This window comes from Semicossyphus pulcher, unplaced genomic scaffold (assembly GCF_022749685.1).
Source record: "Semicossyphus pulcher isolate SPU_LCO1_2020_fin unplaced genomic scaffold, fSemPul1.0.p SCAF_4, whole genome shotgun sequence".
NCBI classification, from domain to species: domain Eukaryota; kingdom Metazoa; phylum Chordata; class Actinopteri; order Labriformes; family Labridae; genus Semicossyphus; species Semicossyphus pulcher.
This window is the reverse complement of record NW_027211715.1, coordinates 3749462-3777195: the sequence shown is the minus strand read 5'-3', so window position 1 is coordinate 3777195 and position 27734 is coordinate 3749462. Positions and strand designations below refer to the sequence as shown.

Here is a 27734-nt window from a genome sequence, read left to right as displayed (position 1 = left end):
GGGGGTAATTGAATTGTTTTTATTGATTTTTTGTCTTTGTGAAGCATTTTGTGTTACGTTACTGTTGTATGAAAAGTACTAAACAAATAAAATCTGTTGATTGATTGATTGATATGTGTATATTGTTCAAATTAAATACTGAGACGTAGTTAAAACATCTGAATATTATCATAAGTTGATGATAAACTGATCAGTTCTACTACTAAACATTCCAGATCCGCATTGACCTGCACTCCTCGTACAGACATAATCCCAAAATCACAGCGCTGTGGGTCAGAGGGATTCAGCTTAACAGAGCAGAAAGAATTCATCATCACAAATTAAAAAAAATATTAAACATAAAATACTAGGTTAAACATCTTGCAGCACAACAAAGCTAATGGTGCATCTCTGCTTCTACTGCCTCGCTCAGCAGATTCAGCCTCCATTTTTCCAGACAAACTGAACTATTTGTGTTTTCAGACTTGCTGACAGTGCTCCTCCTCGACACAAAATTGCAGAAGCAGAACTGTTCCAGCAGTGAAAGCAGCACCGACTTTAAGCAAAAATAAATGTGAGATCCTCACCCCCTGTAAGACCTGGAAGCTGTCTCCACAGGGCTGCTGGTCTTGATCTGGGTCCACGCCAACTCTGAAACACAGGAGGAGAGAAATAATATATTAACGACTCATGAAAATGCAGTTTAACCTCAAAGTAGCTGATTTACTGCAAACACAATTACAACTTTAGCTCATATTCAGTTTAATGCTAATCAGCAGCATTTGTCAGCCCCTTATACCGCTTCCTTTGCTCTTCTTTCTCTGTGCAGGTTTTATTTGATCCGGTTCACTTTCACACAGAAATAAACCTCTATCTTTTGTCACTACTGCACCCTCGGGATGCTGATTTGTTCTCTTTGTGGCTCGGCTTCGTGTCAGATGCAGCTCTGAAAGCCGACACATCAAAGCGCTGATTGCGAGACTTTTAAGTGGCTGAAAAATGCTACAAATTAGCATTCAAACCCAGCACACACACAGAGAAGCAGTGGCTCAAATAAATCAAAGAGTTTGTATAATTTAGTGTGAAGCAGACAAGAGAGAGATCTGAAATAATTTTTGGCTTTTGACCCAAAAAAACAAATCACAACCTTTAAAAACAAGTTATACATTCACCAATAAGGAAATCGCCCCAACATCCGAGACAGAAACATTCAGATGCAAGAATATCATAAGATTGAAACAGTTATGGATGGCTGACACGTGCTGTATATTTTATTTTCATTTAAGGAAGAACCCCAGGGTCAAAATTGACCTACTTTCAGTCACGCAGTAATGGTTTAACTACCCCATGTAAAAAAAAAAAACTTTGGGTCACCAGTTGAACAATCGTTATTTTTTATATTTAGTTTTACCTCAAATAAAACATCTGTAATTCTGACCCATTGTTTAAAACCTGCAAATTGTACACATATTCGTATCCTTCAACAATAAATAGTGACAAAAAAGAGCAGGAGAAATCTATCGCTGGGTTGAAACAACCCTTTACTTTGGGTTTGATTGGTAATTGGTCAAATTAACCAAGTAGCATCTGTGCTTAAAATTTGGATGTTTGATTTTATGTGAAAGAAGATGATTCACTTTTTTGCAGAGAATAAGAAGAGATTTTAACCACTTTTATTCACTATATTTACCTGGCAGCCTGTTATAATGTCGTACTGCTTTGTTCAAGTCATATAAACATAGAAAATGTGACAAATTGCTTGAATTTTACTGCTTCCCAATTGATCAGGAACTGAAAACACAATGGACAGTGAAAGTCTGGAGGTACCTCAGGCCATATTTCAGTGTGTAACAACATTTTTGAAAACCTGTTACCTTGTGTTATTACACAGCTGTGTTAATTATGGGTTGGTTGGTTAATTACGGCATTCGGAGTTCTGTTATTTCTCGATCACAGACGGTTGCTATGAAGAACAGACTGTTGCTAGGGATTTGGCTCTAATCACAAAATCCGGAGGACTAACTGTAATCATATCAATCCGCTGAAAGAAGTCTGGTAAATTTGATGTCGGACTCTGACAGTGACGAGACAGAAACCCTCAATCAGGTGCTGCGCTGATTCCTACTGTCCCATTCACCGTGTCTTACTTCACCATCTGTGGAAATGTTTCCATTTAATGTGAGTAAAAACAGCTAGCTTGGCTCATTTTAAGAAGGCTACAGATTTAACCGTTGCTATGAACGCAGCTCTCACTGTGAGTGTTACAGACTATCTTTAAACGGAAAACAGAAATTTAATAATCTTTAAATTAATAAAATCATTTCCAAATCAATTTTTTTTTGTCAAATAATTGATTTAGTAAGTAGGTAGCAGAACTGTCTCACCCCTTCAGGTCGGGGTTCCATTCTGCAATAAAAACCTGCTCACTATAGATCATCTCTTACTTAAACTACAGCTAACGTTAGCATTCAACCCCACTTCTAGCCAACGTTACCATTAGCTAGTAATTTATGCCTTTCCTATTGTACCATTTCATACTACTTAACACTAACTTTAGCCGGGAAGTGGTTGAATTCATATGCAGCTGTCATTTAGCATTACCTTACCGTACACATGTTGTTTGACCTTAGATTACGTCCCTCTGTATTTCCCATTCTATTTTATATTTTTCAGTTGCTGATCAATCAAATTGTGGTGAAATTATAACGATTTGTTCGTTTCCACAGCACTTTTAAAAACAAAATTCAGAGCACACAGCGTCTAATCCTGAGCCAAGGGGAAAATAGCTGCCTTGTGAATAGATTGAATGTCACTTAAATGTTGCTTTACCTAGCAGCTAGTTAGCTTAGTGTCCCACTGGATTTCAATCCAAATTGTCTTTTCAATTGCTGATTGATAAGGAAGCAGTGAAATGATAATGATTTGTCGGATTACCTATGTTATTCAAAATCAAGATACATGCCATAGCTAGTTGGCTTAGCGCAAAGACTGGCAGCTAGCTTGGAAACAGCTAGCCTGCTGTCCACAAAATGTTCCTTCTAGGAACTAATTGAAACTTAAAAAAATATGTGCTGCCCTATTTCCTGGCCAGATACAGTAACTGATTATCTGTTTCCCCTTGTTCCTAATCTTTGCAGTAAGCTAAGCTAACCATCTGCTAACATAGGCGTCATCTCCAACTGTAGCTTCAGACATAAGAGTGGTTTCAATCCTCTCCTCTAACTCTCAGCCAAACAGCAAATAAAATTAGCATCTCCCCAAATTTCAAACAATTCCTTTCACGTTACTACAGCTCATATTTTCTGTCTTCTTAGCTGGATTTAAATAATTCCCCCCCTGGTGTCTCTTACTAACAGAGCAGGATTAATCTCAACACAAGCAGATTTTAGAGGGGCACTTTTAATTCACATAAGCTCTGGAGTATTTGAGTCTAATCCTTGTGGACGGAGGCCAAAGCAGTCATGTATAACTTTACAGGGCTACATCTGAAACTACATCCAATGCTGGCTGTACAGTAGGAGGTGTAACTAAAGTGTGTGGTTATCTTTAGACTTTTCCATGACAGCCCTTCAGAGGAAATATCCACTCTGAGTGAATCAGTAACAGCCTTTTCAGCAGCTTGAGAAGGAGCAGGCCAGGAGAACCCAAGGCTTTCTCCTTTCTCGACTACACACACAGGATCTTAAGGGGGTGAAGGTCGCATGAAGGTCAAAAATCTGCAAAAACAAAGACGTGCAGAGCGGGCTGGCGCTGTGTCAGGAAGGATCTCTGAGGAATCTGCCCTGAGATTAAGACACAACTGTTGGGGGGCCCAGAAGAGAGAGAGAAAGGAACAGCCAACAGGTCACATTTCCTCTGATAAGAAACAGTTTAGACCCGTCATACATTTCCAAATACACATACTTATATAAGGGGCTGTTCCACTGACTTCCCTTCACCTACTAACCTTAAATCCTAATCCAGAACCCCCCCCTTCTCTTGTTAAATCCATCAAATACCCTATATATAAGCCATCTTGTTTGCAGGGTTTGTGTCCTCTAGGGAAGACATACAAATCTTCAACATAAAAATGGAAGGAACCTAATGAAACAGGCTCTCGGTTTCCGTCTTATCTTCCCCTTTTTTTTGCACATACTTTCTCAAATCATTTCATGTGTGTCTGTCGAGCTGCTTCTGAGTGTCAGTGTGTGATTTGTTCCTTGCACAGCTGTGTGAAGAAAATGGCGGACAATCCACAGAGACACAACAAAGAAAGAGGTTTTCACATCGCCCAGAGAAAGCCTTGAATAAAGCATTTGATAATACTAAATCAAGCAGTAGCAGCTCCTCCAAACACAGCTGGTCTGGTGTAAATGCCTTCCTATAAAATGATTTATTGCCTCGAAAGAATCAGTTGTTTTATTCTGAAACCAACCATCCAACAGAGCCTCTAAAAAGCACTGCATGTTCTTTAAAGTCCAGAGACCTTTTGTAGGCACCCAATGTTGCCCTTCATCAGAAAAACAGAAGTGAACAGAAAACAAAGATTCCCGTCTGAACCAACCACCATCTTTCCCAACACCCATCACAGTTGAAGAAACAGCACCTGGTGTACTCCCACTGTCCACGCTGATGTCGCTCTTCCTGCAACGCTTTGGTTTCCCCAACTCTGTCACATCATAAACACAAGGTATAAGGTGGTATATTAAGCAATTATTTTATAGTATCGCTCTTTTTCTGTGTTAAAAATTGCCTACTTTGTGTGTACTCAATAGAGGAACTGCAACAGTGCAACACAAATCTATCTCTCTCTCTCTTTTTGCGTAAAATGTTCTATATTTTTCACACGTCATCTAAAATATATCTGTATAAGGATGAAAGGATTTGTTGTATTCGGTGTTGGTTTAATGGAGGACGAGACATAAAAGAGAGTTTAATCAGATAACAGCGTTTTACACACTAACTGGTGGTCACATTTGATCCTCTGTTTTGGGGACATGAGCTAATCCTCACACTTGGCACAGAGGTTCGGCAGATGTTCAGGCCTACACATTAAAAAGAAATTCTATTTTGCAATGTTTATTTATTTTATTTTTGACAATTTAATCTCTTGTCCTGCACTCTAATCATATCATCACATACATCATTGTAACGGCTTTATGTTATTGTTTGCATGTCTGTCCCTTGTCTAACTTATTAATCTTCTTTGACTCTCTTTTTTGTCAAGTTTACGTTACGTCACGTCACATTTGGCTCATTATTTCACAAGTAAAATGTAAAAAAAACCCATTAAAATACTGCTACAACTCTTTAACTGCTTCTACGGAAGCCCGAAGCGGACATGCATCCATGCATTTTATTCACTCCGTTTTGAAAATTAGCTTAAAGTGTAGCTGAAGTGTAATCAGTGATACCAGATTAACTCTCAGAAACAAGGCTGGAACTATTATGAACATATAATCACTGAAATCTACGGAAGCCCAAAGCAGCCATGCGCTCATACATTTTATTTACTCCGTTTTCCTGTGATAATTAACTATTAGTTAATTATGAATTAATTAAGGAAGTAATTTCCGGTTGTTTCCTTGAGATCTGGACTTATTTAGCTCGTTATCTTGAGATTACAAAGCTGGTTTTCTTGTGATAACGGGTTAATCGGTCGACCTGGAAAACAGAACAACAGGCTGTTCACTCTGATATTACAGACACACTAATGAGGTAAGTTAATCCTATTTCTATGTTTGTTTTGTGCTTTTGCAGCTCTGGGGATCCGAGTTATGACCGGAAATTATTCGCCATCACGGGAAAACGGAGTAAATGAAATGTATCGATGCATGTCCACTTAGACTTCTGTAGTTTTCAGCGATTATATGTTTATAATAGTTCAACCCTGTTATCTCTTACTGTTTCTGAGAGTTCATCTGGTATCAGTGGTTTAACTTCAGCTAACACTTGAAGCTAATTTTTAACACATTGATCTGATTTTAGTTTAATTAAGAACTTCTTTTAGCGTTTTTACTCACTTTACCTTAATTCAGAGATAACACTAACAATGAAACTTCAATTTTAGCATCTCTGTTTTGACTGCCATTCAACATCATTCAGTAATTGTCTTTTGTCTGCCATTCTAATCTTTTTTATTCACTGCCTCCGCCTTTATTTCTAAGACATCTGAAAAGAGGAAATATTGGAAGACAAGAGTGGGGGATGACATGCAGCAAATAGCCAAGGCCAGGAGTGTAGCCTGCGGCCACTGCGTCACAGCTGGTAGAGCAGGCATACAATGTACAGAGGCTACAGACAGAGCTTCTTCACTTATTGCCTTTTGACTGCCACTTTAGCTTCTCTCACTATTTTAACTGCAATTCAAGCTGACATTGTAGTCTGTAAATAACTTTATAACTTTATAAACTCTCCTTGTAGTACCTCAGATATTTTAAATGTTTAAACTGATTTCAGCTGCAAGCATACTTAAATTTTGATCTGAATAATTAGACTTTGTTGTTAATTATAGGCTGTACAGAACCTTAACCTCACCACTAAAGCAAATTTATACTGAAAATAATGTAGCCTATAGAAAAACACCTTGCAATAATCTAATCACGTCACTGCTGATACTACAAGTGCATCTAAAATTTTCCATTGGAGCTGTCGGATTAGCAGCTCTTCCCTGACCCAGCTGGAGCACATTGGGATCTCTTTTCTCTCGATAGCTGCTCTGCCATGGCTCGGTGAGGAGCTGCACGCCTGCCTGCTTACAAACTATCCATCAAAACCGAACAGAAAGCAGCAGCGTCTCATCATTAACCAGGCGTCCGCTATCAAAGCACCAGTCCTCACTCATATCCTGCTCATCTGCCTGCTTCTTTGTCCTTGTCCGTCTTTGTGATTATGTAATAAAATTGCAATTGTAACCATAAAATCATATTTTTTTTATGCTTTATGTGATGTCATGTTCAATTACTCCTCAGGGCGTCGAATGTTTAGCCCGAAAAGGAGTATTTATGTGCAAATTTATGCACGCAGACAGCGGATGATACCATGATAATGGCTGACATCCGCCTGCCATAGCACCACATGCACCAGTTGCCATGGGGGGATTTTGGCAGCGCTCTAAACCTCCACCAGCACAATAGTTCCTACGCAGTCCGAGGAGGCATTACTAATATTAAACAGAGCCTGTTCAGTCCAGCCGCCTCTGCTGTTGTCACACAAATCATCAGCCCATAATCCGCTTTGTCATGACAAATAAGCCCCTGGTGCAAAATCGTCACAAAATAAGTAGGGCTGGCCTCCAAACACACAGAAAGACATGAATGCAAAGCGCTAAAGCACAAGTCCCACCACTGTTTACATCTGTAGCTAGGAACGCTTGTTATACAATAAGTTTTGAACTTAGTAAGACAGGAGGGATCTTAAATTCAAGGGTAGATGTTTAATTTGAGTGAAGGACCTATACAACTAATAAAAAAGATGCAACAAAAGTCCCTGTGATCTTAAAACTCTTAAAAATGTAAAGTAAGAAGTAGTGAGGGAACTCTGGCGCTCTCTCCTGGACAAAAACAGCACGCAGCACAAGATAATTTTTACAATATGGAGTGGAAATTAATAAAATGTCCCAGGAAAATATAATAAAAATGTGCCCTCAAAGATAGACATCGGTAACCACAGAAGCAGTTTAGCTCCATGTCCTGAAGTATAGACATCTGTCCTTTCAGCCTTTTGTCCATGTAAACTAGTTGATTGAAGAAAATAAACTTTATTTTAATTAATATTAATATATATTAATATAATAATTACAGTCCATAGCCTGAAGCTAAAGGCTAAATGGAGTGCCCTTTTGCTAGGTTGTTGTCTGTCCTTTTCATATTCTATTTAAATCCTTCTTAAATAAACTTACACTAAATTCTGAAACATAATAGATTGATTCACAATTTAATACATTCAATAGATGATTTAAGTGAATGAAACCACAACAAATAGCATCAATTCCATTAAAAGTTGAGATGTTGATTGTTGCTACTGCGCTAACACTAGGCTGACATAAGCTTAAGCAAGAGATTAGCTCGGTTTCTCTCATTTAAGGCTGGATTAAATTAGTGCTTCATGTTTTTATGTTGAACTAATCTCATTATCAGGATAACATTTTATCAAAAAATATTTTTTATAATTCACAGTGAACAACTTAAAGGCTATAAAGTTAGTTTTAGAATTAGCTAAAACTAGCTGTGGCTATCTCACTAGCTAGCTTTCACATATCTTGCTAGCTGTACAGTCAAGTCTTTCTTGACGGGGAAATTATACTTTGTATAATTATTTTTCATACAGTATAACACATTAAGAAATAAGCCAATTAAAAATATATTTATACACTTTTTTTTTTTTAATTCTGTGAGGATAGGTATGATCTTCAAAGATAATAACAGATATTGTCCTGGAAGAAAGCGCAAAGATGGAGTAGCCTATTTGTTTAGGGAGTGTGCTAGTAAGTCATTTTTGTACAAACCAAGTTCACTAAATCAACGCTAATATTTGTTTTCATATTTGGCTAATTTTGGGACTTTTAGATTTGTCCAAATCTAGCCTATGGTAGCCTATTTCTTCAGGTTATTCTTACCTGATGTGTAGCCAGGACAGCATGGGTGTTGTCCCACCACCAAACACCCAGACGGTGAAGAAGACGATGAGCAGCGTGGTGGTGAACATCATCTGACGGGCGTAAGTGGCCGTGTCCCGGATAGCTAGGGCGAACGCCATTGCTCCACGCAGACCTGCAGGTGTATCCAAAAATGCTCCCATCAGGTAATTTCAATTAATCAATAAAAAATAAACAGCATAGTCTAAATCACATTTTCATACCTGCAAACATCATCATGTGCTGGAAGTTTCCCTTGATCTTGTGCCTTCTGCCGAGGTTGAGGAGGAAGGACAGCGGGTAAATGTTGAAAGCTCTTCCGATGAAAATGGAAAGCTGACAGGCAGGTCAAGGCGTCTTTAACTATATTATACAATGATTTGATACGCATTGTCTTGAATCTTGGGTCAAAGAGGGTGAAACTTTAGCTAAAAACTTCTTCGTCACAGCAGCCCCCGAATCATCATCTTTGACCCATTTCTAAAGCTGCAGGAAATCTAAACGCTATGAAGGAAATGGAAACAGAAAAATGCTGCTGTGCCCAGAAAGGATACAAAAGCCCCTACGATGAAAATGGGGCTGAAAATGTGATTCTGGAAGGTGAACAGAGCCAGACCCATGTAGGAGAAGATGAAATTCTCCGCCAGGAAGTGAAGGACCTCAAAGAGCTGCGTGGAAGATATAATATTCATGAGAAATTCAATTTGGAAATGTTTGGATACACAGAAAGAGCCTTAAAACGTTGAGGTTCAGTGAGGGAATTTCACAGAAAGTTTTACACACTAAAAACATTCCCTGCCTGGAGTCAAGAAAAGCTGTAAGAGTTGTTTCTACTTTTCTCACAGGCTGCCATGATGATGACAGAGCTAACTGCATTTCTGTTGCACTGAGTGGCAGACACAAGACGAGGGCAAACACACTGATATATGGACAAAAGAAAATGTAAGACTTTTCTTTTTCAATCTAAATCAGAGTTTCCCAAACGGGGGTAACACTACTCTAAGGTGTACTTTGAAGACCTACAGCGAGTACTTGAGATTTTATAATTTTATAATTACAATATTAGCTATTTGTATTATAATTCCTAAAATAATCATATTGTAGGAAATTTTAAGACACAAATATACGTATATGTTCTTTTTTCAAACAATTTTCTGTTACTTTTTCAAGTTATATATTCCATGAAATGTCTTTTATCTAGATCTTGAGTCTGTAATAAAGTTTAAACAAATAACTATAATACATTAAAAAATCTAAATCTAACTTTGATCAAATACTTTATATATTTGACGTTACATTTTTCAATGCAGATGTTAACCGCTAAAAAAAATCAATTGTCACAACAAATGCAAACATGTGCAAGTTTATGTTTATATGCTGTGACAGACAAAAATCAAGGAACTGGTGTCTTGGTTGAAATGTAGCAGCAATGAAGCTGAAAATAGGGTGAAAAAAAAGCTCCAGAGTCATGCCTACATTCCCCTTAGCGTGTAACTTTTTCCTACTGAATTACCACCTAAAACTCTCGTGGAAACCCTGCATCTCCCCTCTCCATCCCCAACTTGTTTAAGTAAATGTGTTCCTGACTCATTAAACCTTAATCTGACATGTTTTTGACCACAGACAGTGTTTTTATATGTTTGGTTTAGTGTTAGGATCTTCCATTTTGGCCATTATCTTGTGTTACAAATGCACAAATCATTCACATGGTTTTTTTTAGTAAATCATACACTTTCGGCTTAGCGATGTGTTTTAACACGTTATATATTTTTTCCAGTTTTTTATTTTTGCATTGTCAGGGGGTTTTTTTTTTTGCATTATTGGAAAAAGTTGATGAACCAATGATCTAAGTGCCGGACTTTAACCTTTCCGTTATAATGTACATGTGTAGCTTTCTTTGAAACATGAGCGTGCCAGGATACTTAGAGCTCTGATCCAGAATGTGTCACGCTGCGTGTTGCGTAGGTGTTAATCTGTACCCTCTCCTTAAGAACAAACCCCCTCTGAGAAACTAAACAGCCACGTCAGGAGGGATGTCCTCAGAAAACCCCGATTAAGGTCACAGCAGGCTAATCGTGAACCATCTGCCACCCTGTTTATACAACAAAGGGGTCCAAAACTGCAAAAAAAAAGGGTATTGCATGTTCATGAAGAGGTTCAAGTCTACCTGTTTGGAGCGTTTAGTAGACTCTTCAGAGAGGTTGTTATAAGTGTAGTGAGCCTGCGTGATGCCACAGAAAAGCACGGCTACAACACCTGTAAAAAACACACACACACAAACAAACAAACACATCAGGAGCTTTGACACAATCACTCAAACAGATAAAGTGCATTAAACAGAGTGGGCTGCATAATTTTGATCTGCATTATCAATTCACCCATTTAGAAAGATCAGAAACAAGATTAGCCTCTCCTCTGATTGCCTTTGATGCTGCTGTGCATCACATTATCTGTTCATTTCATCTGCTGCACATCTGCTGCATAATCGGCATTTAAATCCCCGTCACATTTCATCTGTAGGCCACACAGACTGAGTTCTCTGAGCAGCACTTAGTTTCAACGGCACATTAATACGTTAGTCAGCAAAATCAACGACGTGAGGGAGCATTTAAATACTCTAACTGGATCTCACTTAGTTATAAATTTGGTGCATGGAGTTTAAAAAAAGAGGGCAGGAAAAGTCTCATTAAATTTGTTATCACGATGCATTATGGGAAATGTAGTCTCCAGTGTTTTTGGAGCTTAACGCAGACTAAGGACGCCCTCTGCTGCTTCAATCTGAGTCTAGTGATCAGGGTTGCAATGGTATGAAATTTTCACTGCAACATAAAAAATAATATGCTTTCACAATTTCACGGTATCAATAATTTAATAGTAATCATTATTATATTAATATTATGCGTCACAATGACCCTTGAAGGTTCTTTTTTTTTTAAACAAAAGCTTAATCATAAAAAATATTCTGTGCGAATATGGAAGAATTCTACGCAAGCTCATTTCAAGAGAACAAAGCAAACAGAACAACAGGCTGGTCGCTGTGATATTACAGACCAGGACATGCCATGCTGCCATTGCCCGCACTAATGAGGTAAGTTAAGCCTGTTTCTAAAGCCTGTTTTGTCTTTTTGCAACTCTGGGAATACGAGTTATGATCATCGGATGTTACGGTGTTATGTCGTTATCTCAAGATAATTAAGTCGAGATCTCGAGAAAACAACCTGAAATGACTCGTTATCACGGGGAAACTTTTGGCACTACTTTTTAACTGCAATTCAAGCTGACATTGTTGTCTGTAAATAATGTAAACTCTTCTTTTGGTATTTCAGATATTTCAAATGTTTAAGCCATTTTCAGCTGCAAGCAAAATTACATTTTAATCAGAATAATTCGTTTTTTCTTGATAAAATAGTCAGACAGAATTTAAACCTCACCACTAGAGCAAATGTATACTCAAAATAGTTTACAAAAAAAACAACCTTGAAATAATCTAATCAAACGTCACTACTGAGACTACAAGTGCATCTAAAATTTTCCATTGGCGTAAATAAAATGTATGCATGCATGTCCGCTTAGGGCTTCCGTAGCATTCAAATGTTTATGGAATATAGTATATATATATATGGTATACTGTGATATACTGCAACCCTATTGTGAGTCTATCAACTTCATAAATTGCAATAATAATTCACTGGTTTTCCCCTTTTACGTCTGTTGTATCATCTGCCCATATAATGACAAATTATTTATAGAAGGCTATTTAATTTTATCAGATGATTGTCCAAAAAATTATTTTTTTCCCACAATATTTCTTTGACTTTTTGATTTAAAAAAACGTTTTTGTTGTTTTATCTAAACAGCCTCTTCAAGGTCTGTGATGCTTCTCTACAAGAGCTGAGTGAGTCAAAAGCAGCCAGATCTGCTCACAGACAATATTTGATTAGTTAAAATGTCACACACAATAAAATAAGGCAAAGTCACAGTGAAACGTGATCCTGTCATTTCCTTCAAATTATGCATTAAAAACAAAGAGATAAATAAAATGGAGGTAATTATATTAACTAATAAATTAAAAAGTAAAAACAGTGTTATATTCTTAAATGTAAGTTATAAAAGCGTAATTTATTAAGTCAGACAGAGGTCAGACACAAGCTGAACATGCAGACTTCTATTAGCATCCCAACCAACGCTGCCTGGTGCCTCTTCCCTTTTTTACAGCCGCCTCCTGACTCAGCTCACCTGTGAAGCCGCAGGCCTCGGCCAGCAGGAAGGTGCTCCAGGACATGAGGAAGAAGAGGGCCGTCTCCAGCAGCGGGAAACAGTGCAGCTTGGTGAACTTGGTGACGTGAGAGTCGAGTTAAAGACAAGAAACACAAATCAAATGTAGAAAAACAGGCCTCATGTTTGTATCTATATTTTAAATGAGGTATCAGAGAAAGGATATGAGAGCGGTGACGACTCCTGTGGCTGCACCCATCACGAAGGAGCCGCTGAAAATACCCAGGAAAACCCCCACAGACTTGAAAAAGGCTGAGGCGTCAAACATGTGTGTGTTTGCTCCGCTGGGCTGGTACGCCACTATAGACCTGGAAGATAAAGGAAAAGAATTTGTCTTAAAATAACCAATTTTTCACTGAGGTTTTGAATTAAGTCAACACATTATTACTGAGGACAAGTGTATCTGAATGTACATGATTTTTTAATTTTTTTGATTTTATTAGTCTGCAGCAGCGTTTGATCCTCCACTAGAGGGAGCTAGAGAGCTGTCTGTCTGTCTGTCCGGAGGAGCAGTGATGCAGAGCGTTGTAGCTCCGTCTCACACTTCAGTGTTGAATTTCAGCATCAGGAGGGAAAGGCAGCAGAAAAAAAACAAGCTTATATCTGGTGTTGAAGGAGGGATTGTGTAGCAGATGTAGGTTTGATGAGGCAGAGATTTGACGTACGAGGAAAGCACGATGGCCACCGCGTCATTCATAACACTTTCTCCAAACAGCAGAGCGTACAGATCCCCGTCTGCGTGGAGCTCGTTGAAGATGGCCAACACCGTCACTACAGAGATAAAAAAAAACATTTAACCAAGCATATCATTTTAGATTCATAAACTGCATCATGGCAGGACAATTTAATATTTAATGAGCAGCAGCAATAGATGTCAACAATTGTCTTTTGACCGGTTAGGATTCTAAGGTAATCTTTCCAAAATGTCACTTTGTTTTGTAGCAATTCTTATTAAGGATAAATGCAATTATCACTAGTGATAAAAACAATATATTTCTTACAAGTGAAAATGCTTCTTGTAGATATCCTGAAATATTATTCAGAGAGCATAAAGGGAATTCTAGGTATGAATAATCCAATGATCTGAATTGTTACAGATAAGAATGTAATTCTAGATATTCACAATAGCATTTCAGATTATCTGCAATACAGTTTTAACTAGTGAAAATGATATTTGTACTAGTAACATTATATAAAATGATTCTATATTTTACATATCTACAGTTCTTTTAAAGTCGAGGTGAAATTAAAAATGTCATTTTAATCCTTTGAGATCACATCCCCGGTAATAGCGGCTGTGGCTCAGTTGTAGAGTCGGTTGTCTTTTAATCGGAAGGTCGGAGGTTCGATCCCCAGCTCCTCAGGCTACAATTTGAAGTGTCCTTGGGCAAGACACTGAACCCCAAATTGCTCCCAGTGGCATAGCCAACGGGTATGAATGTGGTATCTGATTGACAGTTGGGCACTTCCCGTAGCAGCCTCTGCCATTAGTGTATAAATGTGTGTGTGAATGTGATAAGTAGTGTAAAAGCAGCTTTGAGTGGTGGCAAAGACTAGAAAAGCGCTATATAAGCACAATCCATTTACTTATTGTGCATCTATTTGACAATATAGGCCAAAAGAAATACAGAAAATCCATTTCTTCTTATTCTTATATCAAAATCTGATCATTTTTTCTTCCGGTAAAACTAAATTTCACGCGTGCTTACGTAAGTTAGCACCAAACAATTTCAACCGATCAATCTGCAACATTTAGCCGCAGAGCACCAAGAACGCTCGGTCAGTCAGCTAGCTACTGCGCTGTGGAGAACGTCTGTCTACGCCCACTTCTCAACGATCAAATCAAATCCCTCTAATGATATGTCCCGCCTGCACGTCCTGTTTCACTCGGAAATACGTCACGATACGGAAGCTAGATACTCTCGAAATGCTGTTTCAGCTCGACTTTAATATGTAGCAAAGATTTTATTTAAGATGCAAATAAGGAATTTCCCCGAGCCATATATAGAACTGGGCAAAATGTCTTAAATGGTTTGTTGATATGTTGCATGTATCAGAAATGCAACTGTTAATATCTGAAATCTGAAATTGCTGATTAAATTTAATCTAGAAATCTGTTTTTTAATAAGCTAAATTGTATCTTCCACACATGAATATATATATATATATATGTGATGTCACAATTCTTTTAAAAATATCCTAAATTGTCATTTTAAGTAACAGTGACACGTTGAAATATATTTTCCACTGGTACAAACAGAATCGCTTCATCACATCATACCCGGGTCTGTGGCAGAGATTATAGCTCCAAAGAAGAGGCAGTCTGTGTAGTAGAACTTGTCCGTCAGCTGTCCCACCACCTGCATCAGTTTGACCACACCGTACATCAGGTTCCTGAAGAGGCACACACACAGGTGAGAGGAGAACAAGAGGTAACGCTGCAGGATTTAATCACAAAGTTCTTCATTTCACCATGACTTAGAGTAAACACTCACCCGATAACAAAACAGGAGATGGCGGTGCCGAGGAAAGCGTAAGTTATGATGGAGCCCAGATTCCTGAAGAAGTGTCTCTGAGAAGGGAAGAGGAGGATAAGAGCGAGACAGGTGAGTAAAAAACATACTTTATATTCACCTTTAAGAAAAGAGAGCAAAGGCACCATTCTCACAAAATGTGCTCTTTTTATACTGAACATATGTTTTATCATTTTTCTTCTTCTTTGTGACTTTTCTCTACAGACAGGCTCCAGACTCCACCCACTGTTCAGGCACATAACGTGACTCAGATTGACCTCAAGTTTACTTTTCCATCATTATTTTGAAACGGCTTCATTTAGGGTAAAATTCTGTTCCTGATTATGATCTGATTTCTCTGCATGTTTCTCTGATGGTCTAAAAGTCGTATTGTTGAGAACTCCTCTGTTACCGTTGAAACAATGTCCAGATTGATTATCAACACTACCAGTTAAAAGTTTGGACACACTTCCCCATTCACTTGTATGAGAAAATGTGTCCAAACTTTTGACTGATAGTGTACATATAAAAGAGATTTTTGCACAGAAATGTTTTAAGCCAGTGTCTTTAAGTAGTTTTAATTAACACCTCATACATTTTTCTGGCCTTTGCCTTCATTGGGTAGGACAGTGAGTGGATAGAATCAGAAATGTGTGAAGAGAGAGCGGGGATGTCATGCAGCAAGGGGCCGAGGGTCATGGAGGAGGCCGGGGCCGCTGTGTCGAGTGCTGTGCCTCTATACACGGGGGCCCGCACCTTAACAGCTGAACTAAACCATACCTGGTCTTTTGCTGTAAAGATGCCACATTCTGCAATTTCTTCCTCAGTTTTCTGAACATTTCTCATCATGAACCGCTGGGCCAATCACCCCTGAACTTAGTCAGGCTCATCTACAGAATTCACTGATCTAATGTTGTTAAAAAAACTTACATATACCCGTCCTTTTCCTTTATTAGGGCTATCAGTTTTTATCAAAATACATTAATATCGGGGCGCTGGTTTAGCTCAGTTGGTCCTCATCGCACTGACTGCAGGTTCAAGTTCCGGTCTGCTGATCATTGAGTGCATGTCAGCCCCCCACTCTCTACTCCCCACGTTTCCTGTCTCTCTTCAGCTGTCCTATAAATAAATGGTGCATGGTGGTGCAGTGGTTCACAGCCTCACAGCTAGAGGTTCCTGGTTCAAATCCCAGTTTGGACATGGTGGGCCTATTTGTGCGGAGTTTGCATGTTCTCCCCGTGCATGTGTGGGTTCATCTGCGACTCTAAATTTCCTGTTAGGTGTGAATGTAACCGTGAAAGGTCGTCTGTCTCTATGTGTAACCCCGTCTCTCGCCCAATGACAGCTGGGATAGGCTCCAGCCCCCGGCGACCCTGACCAGGATAAGCGGTATAGATAATGGCAGGATGGATGGATAATAGAGCTTCTTATGTAGTCATGTGAAAGATAACTTGAAGTTTATAAGCTTCATTAAATACTTCAGAAAGTAGATTTATAAACCTCAACAAAGCAGCAGAATAAAGCGATGATGACGGGATGATCATTGCTTCTATTTCTGTCTTACGTCTTTCTACACTGAAGGATTAAGGTCAGTTGCGGTCGTGGCTGTGTGAGTAACTAGTCAAACAGGACAGAAACATAAACACACATTCAGCTGTTTGACTGGTTGTAAATCAAACAACACAGAAACATCTCCGTCTGTCTTACAGGCTGAGCTTCCTCCAACTCTCTTTGTGAAACAAGATGCTGATTCAGATTTCCGACGGAAATGTGCCTTCTCGTTTGTGACTGTCAGGAAGGATTATTGTGAAATAAAACATAAAAAGGATCAATCAAAATCTAATCACAATGAGAGATCTTCTGTAGCAGCACAGTCTGCAAACATGTACACATCAGTCTGGGTCCTGTGTGTTTTGCTACACTGATCGAGAGCAGATGATTCACTGAATTGACAAGTAAACAAACGAGTACAACATGCAAAACAGAGCGCTGCATCCTCCTCTGTTTCTGTCTGAAGCTGTTAACGCAGAGCTTCAACTCAACTCTCGCTGCAGCAGATGATTGTAGAAAACTGTCTCTAACACAACAGACGAAGACGACCTGCTTCCTGTTTCCTGAGGCCTGATGTTTGACTCAGCGAATTCCAACGAATTACAGTTTCACTAGAGAAACAAAAAGGCCGTCGATACAGAGCCGTAACATGTCGGAGAGATTTAGAGAGGACTTTTAGAAACGAGAGCTGATGGTTGGCAAAGACTCGATTTGTCTCAGAAAACAAGCAGTGTGGTTTCACCTTGGGCTTTTTCTGGGTTAATTAACATTTTATAGACTTTTCTATTAATTATTAGCTGCAGCCCTGAAACAGTAAGCAACAATATAACAAGTGTCAGACCTTAGTAAGGTGTTGAGCCACCGTGTGCAACCAGAACAGCTTCAATATATCTAGGGTTTGATTCTCTGAACTCTACTGAAAGGATTTACACCGTTCGTACAAAGATATTCCCTCGACGTTGGTGGAGAGGGCCATCTAACATGGTAACGCAAAATCTCCCACAGGTGTTCATCTGGTGATGGGAAAGCTGAGATTCACATCACTTTTATCCTCGTCATCAAACCGTTCAGTGTTGTTCATGCAATAGTTTTGTGTTGTGTTTTCTGTGTGTGTCTCTCTCCTGTTTGCTCCTCAGGTACTGCTCTCCCTTCACTGCAGGCGATTAAGCTCACCTGTTTCACATTCAGCAATCAGGCAGGAGTATAAAGAGCAGCAGAGAGGAGACAGCCAGAGCCAGTGGGCCATTCAGCTGTGTGTGTGACAGACGTCTTCGTGTTCGGGTTTACTCTTTCAGTGGAACGAGGGTGTTTCTTCGAGGCCTTAGTGTTTATTGTTATTTGCAGTTTTTGGTTTATTCTATGTGCTTTGTCTTATAGAACAGCTTCTCTTTTGTTTAGAAGAAGCTCGCTTTGTGTTTCCTTTTTGCCTTAGTTTGTTAAATAAATTCCTTCAACTTTGCCTATACTTTGTTCATCCCTTCTTTTTCCTGGGTTTTAATTTATTGTTACTCCCCTCATCCCCTAGCCCATTCAGGGGAACGTAACAACCTCCTCCTGTCTATTAAATGGCTGCATTGTCAACCTGGAAGAGCTCACTCCCATCAGGATAAAAATGATACATTATTTTACAAATTCAAATTTACAAACTAAAAATTAACGGGGCCTGAACAGCATTTCTTTGAATGCCACAGAGCATAATTTTGCACCTGAACTTGTTCCTGTTCTCCACTGATTTATTGAGAGTTTGTCACAGGTCTGTTTTTATTAACGAGAGCAAAACATTCACCCAGCTTCACAGCACATACTAGCAGTATTCACACTTGAAAGTCGAGTAAAGCACGCTAAAAACCGTCAGTAACCATCCATTATGTATAGCGCTTATCCTGTTCAAGGTCCTGGGTAACATTGGGCGAGAGGCGGGGTTACACCTGGACTGATCACCTGTCAATCACAGGGCTGACACACAGAGACAGACAACTTTCACACTCACATTCACATACAGACACTTTAGAGTCATAAACAGCAATGACTGCAGATAATCTCTGTCATCATCACTTTATTCTGCTGCTCTGTTGAGGTTTATAAATCTACTTTCAGAAACATTTAATGAAGCTTATGAACTTCAGTGAAGTTATCTTTCACATGACTATATATGAACCTCTATTGTTCATCCATCCATTTTCTATACCGCTTATCCTGTTCAGGTTCACGGGGGCTGGAGCCTATCCCAGCTGTCATTGGGCGAGAAACAGGGTTACACCTGGACTGATCGCCTGTCAATCACAGGGCTGACACACAGAGACGCTCACACTCACACCTACAGACAATTCTAGAGTCACCAATGAACCTTACGAGCATGTCTTTGGACTGTGGGAGGAAGCCGAAGTACCCGGAGGGAACCCGCACATGCACGGTCAGAACATGCAAACTCCACACAGAAAGGCCCACCACATCCGAACTGGGATTCAAACCAGGAACCACTAACCACCGTGCAGCCTTACAATGCAATGCACAGAGGAAATAGAGGAGCTTCTTACAACTGGCTCTCCTTTCCAAACCTCAAACGTTTTCTTTTACTACGGTACTCTCTGCAGCTGTCTTTACAACGTTTGCACTTTGCATGCAGTTTGCATACTACTTCATCATCAAATTCCCCCTTTAAGCGTGCCACTCTTGTTCATACAGCTGTTGCAGCCTTTAGTGCAAGTTGGAGTGTGGGGAAAACTCATCAAGTTGTTGGGTCATGATGCAAAAGCTGTCAAAGATCTTGGAAAATAACAAAAAATACCATAAAATTTGAATTAATTTTACTTTCTGTTTTCACAGTTAAACTGGCGGGGGAGTTTCAAAGAATTCCTCGATGCCAACTTGTAACCAGTACATGATGTTGTATGCACAGTTTATAGAGTTAGTATGTAGAAGTCCATGAATTTAGGATGTAGGCAAGACAAGAGTCTATGGTCCTTGTTGTGAGGAAATGTTATTATATATTATATTTTCTATTATTGTGATTTTCATGGACAGGATCTCAAGGCGTAGCTGGGGGGAGGAGGGTTCAGCCTTAGAGATAGGGTCAGGAGCTCGGAGATCCGGGGGGAGCTCGGAGTAGAGCCGCTTCTCCTTCGCGTCGAAAGGAGCCGGTTGAGGTGATTCAAGGATCTGGTTAGGATGCCTCCTGGGCGCCTCCCTTTGGAGGTTTTCCAGGCACGTCCAACTGAGAGGAGACCCCAGGGCAGACCCAGAGCTCGTTGGAGGTATTATATCCCGTCTGGCCTGGGAACGCCTTGGAATCCCCCAGGAGGAACTGGAAAATGTTGCTGGGGAGAGGGACGCTTGGGTCACCTTACTGAGTAGGCTGCCACCGTGACCCGGCCCCGGATAAGCAGAAGATAATGGATGGATGGGATGGATGGATATTATATTATTTAAGGGAATTTCTGCATTTTTTTGTGCTGACATCCTATGATTATTGATCTTAGTTCAGCATGTAAGAATAATAACTCTCTTTATTAGTTTTAGGGGTATTTTGTCATCACAAAATAGTTAGTAATAGTTTTGATCAGATGGTGGAGGATGAAAGGAGTCGGGAGTTCTACAAAGTCAGGACAATTCAGCCTCTGCGGATCAGTGAATGATATCAATAATCTTTAGACAATCTATCCAATAACCAGAGATGTGGACTTGAGACTTGGTGACTTGATCTCGAGTAAACTCGAGTCACTGTTTTGATGACTTGTGACTTGACTTGGACTTGCACGTTAATGACCTAAGACTTGATTTGGCTTGAGTCATGATGACTCTGATGACTTGCATGTGTTCATAAGTTTGAATGTTAGCGGTTAAATATAAAATGATAAAATTGTCAAGTTTCTAACTATCAAGTATGTGCGCAGCGCAAACTAGGAATCATGATTGGACAATCATCATGACTGGCTGTCAGTCAAACTCCTCATTATGGCAACACGCAACATCAAAGCCCTCAAAGAGAAGCCTCATCAGTCGTACTCGTTACTACTCAACACGGTCTCAGAGCAGACCATCATCATGGCTGCGTCTGTGCCAAGATAATACAGATACAATTCATTGTCATACTTTTTGAACAGGTTATATAAATTGGCCAATAATATCATTATTAGACGAGCTACTAACACCTTGTGTTTTCTCTTTATAAAGGCCAGATACTACAGGTAAGACTGCTGGATCTTGGGTGGAAAAAAAATGATTTGACTCAGGACTTGACTTGACTCGACTTGACATAACCTGTGACTTGACTTGACTTGCCCCTGAAAAAATGACTCGAGACTTGCTTAAGACTTGAGCAAAGATGACTTGGTCAGAACACTGCCAATAACTGTCGAGAAATTCAGAAGCCCAACCACTTCACTGTAACCCTCGGTCAGATCTGTATAAGATGCTCTGCAAAGACAAGACGCCCAGCACACGGCCGATTCCTCCTGACATCATCTGACTTCTCCTTGAAATCATCCATCATCGTATAATCGGATCAGGATGAGATTTAGCCTCCTAATAAGAACATAGATCAGATGTCAGCAGCTGTTGAAACACATTTCACTCTCGATTACCTCAAGGTTGAGAGACAGAAGCACCTGCACTCGACATCTGCTCATAAAAAGGACCCACGTATCAGGTTACGTGGCGGATTGATCCTGAAAACCACAGAGCCACCCAAAGAATTCCCCCCCAACAGACTAAACTGTTGCTCAAAAGCAGAAATGACTAAAACTGCTAATGTCAGACATTTTTTCTTTTGTTAGTACAAACGACAGAGAGGAAACGAAAGACATCTGCTCTGGACTTCCCCTCAGAAGAGCCTCTTGTGTTCAGCAAACACTGAGCGCTCTCTCAGTCGGGCCAATGAGGGTTTCTCTTAGCGAACCATCTGTCCAATGAGACAGCAGTTTGTGGCACCTGGCCCGCACAAAGACAACATCATCTCATGTTACTGACCAACAGATTTTACATGTGACATCTCACCTTCTTCAGACTGTATCCAGCATGGAAAATAATCGGAGGCAGCAGTATGTTGAAGAACACTTCAGGGTCAAAGGTCACCTGGAAAAGAGAATACATAAAAAAAAGCATTAAAGGGGAATTTTGTTGTTTTAAACATGAGTTTTTAAATTGCTCCTGTGGGTTGCTCATAGACTGTATAAATAATGGACGTAGCCACAGTGACGTCACCCATTGGTTTCTTGACTGAGTAAATAAAGCCAAAATATGGCCGCCGCCATGTTGGTGTTCTGGAGCCAAGTGACCAGATTTGGATGAGAGGGTGGAGCTGGAGAGGAGCGACGCCAAGTTATCAAAGCTAAACAATCTGTGTCTGATCCATTAGCTCGTCAATGAGCTAGTTTAACTTCCTGTTACCCACAGAGGAGATTCTGTTAGTGACGGTGACTGACTGCAGGTGTTTATTTATCAGACTAGAGAAGAAGCCGACTCACTGCTCGCTCGGCCGGTGAGATAGCAGTGGGTAAACGACACGTACCGGGAAACTTAAAATAACCGGTTTTCTCATCACTGTGGTCCACTGTGATCTCTTTGGGGAAAACCCAACCTGACTCCTATTTACTGGCCAATGATTAAATAAATGTTTGATAAACACTGAACAGGCTGACAAGCTAGGTACAGCGAGCACAGTATACCTGCTACTTAGTGAAAAAAATATCAGCATCATAATACTAGCATTTAAAGTAATGATCTTGAAGATTTTAATTTAAATAAATGTCTGTTAAGTCACCATCTATCGCCGAATGAGGTAACACAACGGTGACTGAGCCTATGACCCACTGAGGAATGCCTTTGCATTTGCAGTATTACAGACTGGATGTCTGGTGCGACTTTCATGAAAAAAAATCAAACGCGCGCCCAGTTAGTGACGCTTTTTCCATCACCCAGCAGTGGTTGGTCTGCCAGAGAGGGTAGGCGGAGCTAAGCGGCAGCACTACTGGTTTCTGTAAGCATTGCGGGGAAACAGTAATCTACTATGGCTGAACAAACAAAGAAAAGATGGATGACTACAGATACAACTTCAACAAGAAGTGAAAATCCAAAGAAGAAGAAACAAACTCGACGCTCAGATGAAGCAAACAGTCTGAAAAGGAAAGCGACCGTCATCCAGGAAAATCAAGAGTTACAACCGGAGCCAACCGTGGACGTCACACATGCAGCACTGTCTGGATATCTGGGAAGTGTGCTCCTGTAATTACCATTTATCGCCATAGGTGCCGCCAAAGAGAAGGAAACTGAGATCTTTGAGATTACAACTAACTCAGCTGGAACACAAACTTCTTGCACGGCCAGAAAGTTCCATAAATCCCACAGAGAAATTATTTGTCCAAACAAAGACGTCTAGCAGACAGCCAGCAGGATCCACCTGTCACTCAAGTGACCCTGCTCCTATGATTTAACCCCCCGTACAGTTATCTTGAACAGTAACATTTGCTTTTTATAACAACAGTTTTTGTACCAGGCTGTAAACATGTTTATTTCTGCTGTAAAAACGTCTCGAGGAACTGCAGTTTTTTGCACTTGCTTCATTTTTCAACACCTGACGTTGTTTCTTGGGATTACTTCAGCCTGCAGCCTTGAAGCCGGCTATAATGGCTGCAATCTTTTGGTGAAAATGTGCCCAATCAAGGAGCTTGTTTTTGCCACCGGCAGGCTCTGAGTGTTATTATAAGTGTCTGGCAACATTACAGAAAGGATCTCTACAGAGATAGACCCTTTGTTACAGAGTAAGATGTTCGTTTCAACCAGAAACAGCTGTAACATCGCTTCCTTCAAAGCCACAAGACTCCACTGACAAAAGCAGTAATTTTACCCTGTAGAACTCAAGAGTTTCTGGTCTACTGCTGCCTTAGTTTGTTTGTGTTATTAAGTGACTTTGGCGTTTTTATTATCAGTACAGACAGAACACATTACTTCTGTAACACACAATAACACAAACAAACAAACCGATCCAGGCGGCGTAGACCAGCCTGCCCTGTGTTATATGAGGTGAAATCACAGTTTTTTCTAATGGAGTCTGGTTCCTATAAAGACCGGAATGTAACAGCTGTTTCTGGTTTTAAAAAAAAAAGATGTTACTGTTTATAAGAAGGTTAATCTCTGTAGGGATCCTTTGTTATGTTGTCAGGCACTTAGAATAACAGTCTGAGCCTGTCAGTGGTAAAAACAGGAACTTTTAATGGACGTACTTTGATCAGGTGAATTTGCCCCTGAGGATTACTTTGCAGCTTTTAAAGCCTGTTCCTGGCTGCCAGCTAAAGCAATCCACTGGAGCAATTCCAAAAATGTTGTACCTATTAGTCATTTAGAGCCCAAAATATGTACCAACAGTGCCCAGGTTTATGAACACCAGACTCCCCCTACAACAGGGTAAATCAGGCGAATGCAGAGCGGAAGCATTGGTGTCTTTGTGCGACTGTTACCTTGCGCAGCATGTCGTTCTGCTCCACATTGTGAATCTCTCTGGAGTTGATCTCCCCTTTGAGCGTGTACTCAAAGAACTTGCCGCTGACGTTGAGCAGCAGGGTGCTGACAGGTCCTTCCTTCAGCGAGCAGCTCGGGGGCGTCTTGTTGTGGTAGCTGGTGGCAGGGATGCCGTACCGCAGTATCACACCAACCAGCAGACCTGAGGAGGGAACGAAAACAACACATGAAACATGAAATGGGTTGCATTAGACATTTTTTAGAGCAAAGGTAGACCAAAAAGAGAAGCCACAAAATCAAGCTCATGCAGTCGATTGCTAACGCTAGCTAATGTTCCAGGTGCTTCTGCTTTACAGGCCCAGAGGATCAGGGACGGACACACAGAGAGCAGCAGAGCAGAGGAAGAGAAATGAGGGGACGTTAAGCAGAAGCCGAAGCAAAGGAATGAGACGGCAGTTAGAGAACATAAATCCTCTGATTAGACAGCAGTTATCTGCAGAGGACACGGCCAAGCAGAGCTGCCAGCACTGCGCTCAGCCTCCTTCTAACACAGGGTTAACCTCATACATCACACTCTGGCTATGGCCTAACCCTCAGACACAGGGAGACAAATAGTGGCAGTTTGCAACAAGCACAAGGTCGACTTTTAATCATGTTTGAGAATTAAACCGTGTTCGCTTTCTTGCACAAACAAATTAATTCACAAACTTTAGGTTCTTTCCAGCTTTTGGTTTTTGAAAAAAGGAAGTACCATCACAGGGAACATTAGCGTTTGATAAGATGCCCGTTATCATGTTCTTCCTTTTAATTCTGAAACATTTATTTGTTCTGATTATCCACTCAAAATATCCAACTGTACTTATAAAATGTGCAAAAAGCAGAGTCTGCTCTTTATACAGCAAATCAATAGCCGCACTTGGCAGCTCTTTTATCCTGGTGAGAGTCCAAAAAAACACAAACTGTGTGATCTAACTCAACATAACTTCATCAAATCAAACTGACTCCACCAAAATAACAACATTTCAGGAGGCAGCTGAACAACTTCACAAAGATAAATGTTTAATATACTATTTCCATGTGTTAAATAATGCATGCAGCACATCATTTACGTGCAAATCATGTTCCAAACTCTGGAAATCAGGACTTCTATTAAAGCTGTAAATGAAATGACGTTTACATCGGAGGAACGCCAAAAACAGTTGACTCTCTAAGCATAAAAAAACAAATCAAAGTCTCTGTTTTATGTGAGGATCTCTGGTTAATGAGTGACATTTGCTGCAGGGACAGACTGAGTCCATTCTGCTACACTGCAGATACGGTACGTCTGATTTCACCACTGAAACAGTTTAGCTCTGCATCACCTCTGATCGTGTTGTTTCATTTAATTGTTGTCAGGTGATAAAGTCAGACTCATTTTTGATCTGTCAGAAATCTGCTTAAAGTTAAATAGATGTTTTTCCCAACCAAACATTTGCTGTTTGCATGACGCATTTTATTCTATCCTGTAAATATCTTCAACACAACTTCACCTCAACTGTAATAATAAGTTTAATATCCCTGAGAGGAAATCTGTCCTGCGGTCCGGTAAACGCACAGACATATGTGCAACATACAGACGTATACATGAATACATGGGTTGTTATGGTACATCCATATGTATTCAATGATCGACAACTCAGTATCATCATGCCTGATATTTTGTGTTGTTTTAACTGTGTTATTGTTGAGTTTGTTTTGTACTGTCACTTGTGTGTTTGTTGTTGATTTTATGTAATTTAAAGACCTATATAGGGACGGGCATTGCAAATCAGCTACGCCTATCAATGCTGTAGTGTGTGGCATCGGTTTACTTGCTTTATACTTTATACTTTATACATCATTTATATCATCGACATATGTTTTCTTTACTTTTATCAAGAGAATAGATTGTTTTTTAACTAAAAGTTGTAATCTCAAGATTTCAGTTTCCTTCTCTTTGGCGACAACTATGGCGTTAAACGGTAATTGCGGGAGCACACTTCCCAGGTATCCAGACAGTGTTGCATGTGTGACGTCCACGGTTGGCTACATTCTCTTGATTTTCCTGGCTGACGGTCGCTTTCCTTTTTAGACTGTTTGCTTCATCTGAGCGTCGAGTTTGTTTCTTTTTCTTTGGATTTTCACTTATTTTTGAAGTTGTATCTGTAGTCATCCATCTTTTCTTTGTTTGTTCAGCCATAGTAGATTACGGTTTACTCGCAACACTTGCAGAGACCCGAAAAGCAGCCGCTTAGCTCCGCCTACCCTCTCTGGCAGACCAACCACTGCTGGCTGATGGAAAACGCGTCACTAACTGGACGCCGCTTGAGATTTTTCCCGCGAAAGTTTCCACAGACACCCATGCTGTGTTCGAAATGCCATACTATAGTAGCAGTATGCACTGATTCGTCACCGCTGTGTTACCTCATTCAGTGATAGATAGAGACTCAACAGACATTTATTTAAATTAAATCTTCAAGATCATTACTTTAATACAAGCAGTACGTACTGATTCGGAAAAACATGTCGTATGTAGCATGCAAACAAAAGCCAAAAAAAAATCTCCAGTATGCATCGGACCAGTCTACCTCGCCTACTGTATCCCACAATGCAAAGCGCTGGAACGTCACATCGGCATTCTACAGAAGGGGCGTTTTAGCAAGTAGCGGCAGTTATTGTTTACTTCCGCCTGGCGTAGCATACAGCAAGACGAATTTGAAAAGCTCCTCCATACTACACACGACCACTGAACGCAGTATGCAGTATATAGCATGTAGTATGTCGTATATAGTATAGCATTTGAACACAGCCCACGTCTGTAATACTGCAAATGCAAAGGCACCAGTGTGTTGCCTCATTCGGTGATAGACATTTATTTAAATAAAAATCTTCGAGATTATCACTTCAAATTTCTAGAAGATAGGGGTGGGACAAAATATGGATACGGCAATATATCGTCTTCCTGACTCCAATACAATTATTGACAGGCTGGTGCCTTCTCTCCAGCCTGTCTCACCGTGTCACTAATTCACGACTCCTCGCGGTGGTGCTTACGACATGGATGAGGGTAACATGAACGAAAATGAACTGGCTGAAGAAGAAGTTAATTAGATATTGTGATGTATCTTTATATGATTGTCTTACAATATGTCAATTATCACAGAATCGCTGTGTAGTGATAGTATTGTTATCATGGGCCACATATCATGTATCATATAGTGAGTCACCCTGCGATTCCCATCACTTTTGTTAAAAGATATTCTTTGTTGATTTTAAGAGTTCAAATAAATGTAACTGGATCCTACAGGACACTAAATTTAAGCAAAGCA

The 27734-nt window shown here is 40.0% G+C and overlaps 1 protein-coding gene across 1 annotated transcript in view; it reads right to left on the bottom strand.

Moving 5' to 3' along the window:
• Positions 1-27734, bottom strand: part of slc9a7 (solute carrier family 9 member 7) — a 39860-nt gene that overhangs the window by 10428 nt on the left and 1698 nt on the right. The window contains 12 exon segments of the mRNA XM_069679551.1: positions 567-630; positions 4565-4627; positions 8576-8729; positions 8818-8929; positions 9148-9261; positions 10761-10849; positions 12830-13176; positions 13534-13639; positions 15150-15262; positions 15364-15440; positions 21928-22005; positions 24387-24589. Coding sequence (XP_069535652.1) covers positions 567-630; positions 4565-4627; positions 8576-8729; positions 8818-8929; positions 9148-9261; positions 10761-10849; positions 12830-13176; positions 13534-13639; positions 15150-15262; positions 15364-15440; positions 21928-22005; positions 24387-24589 — 1520 coding nt within the window.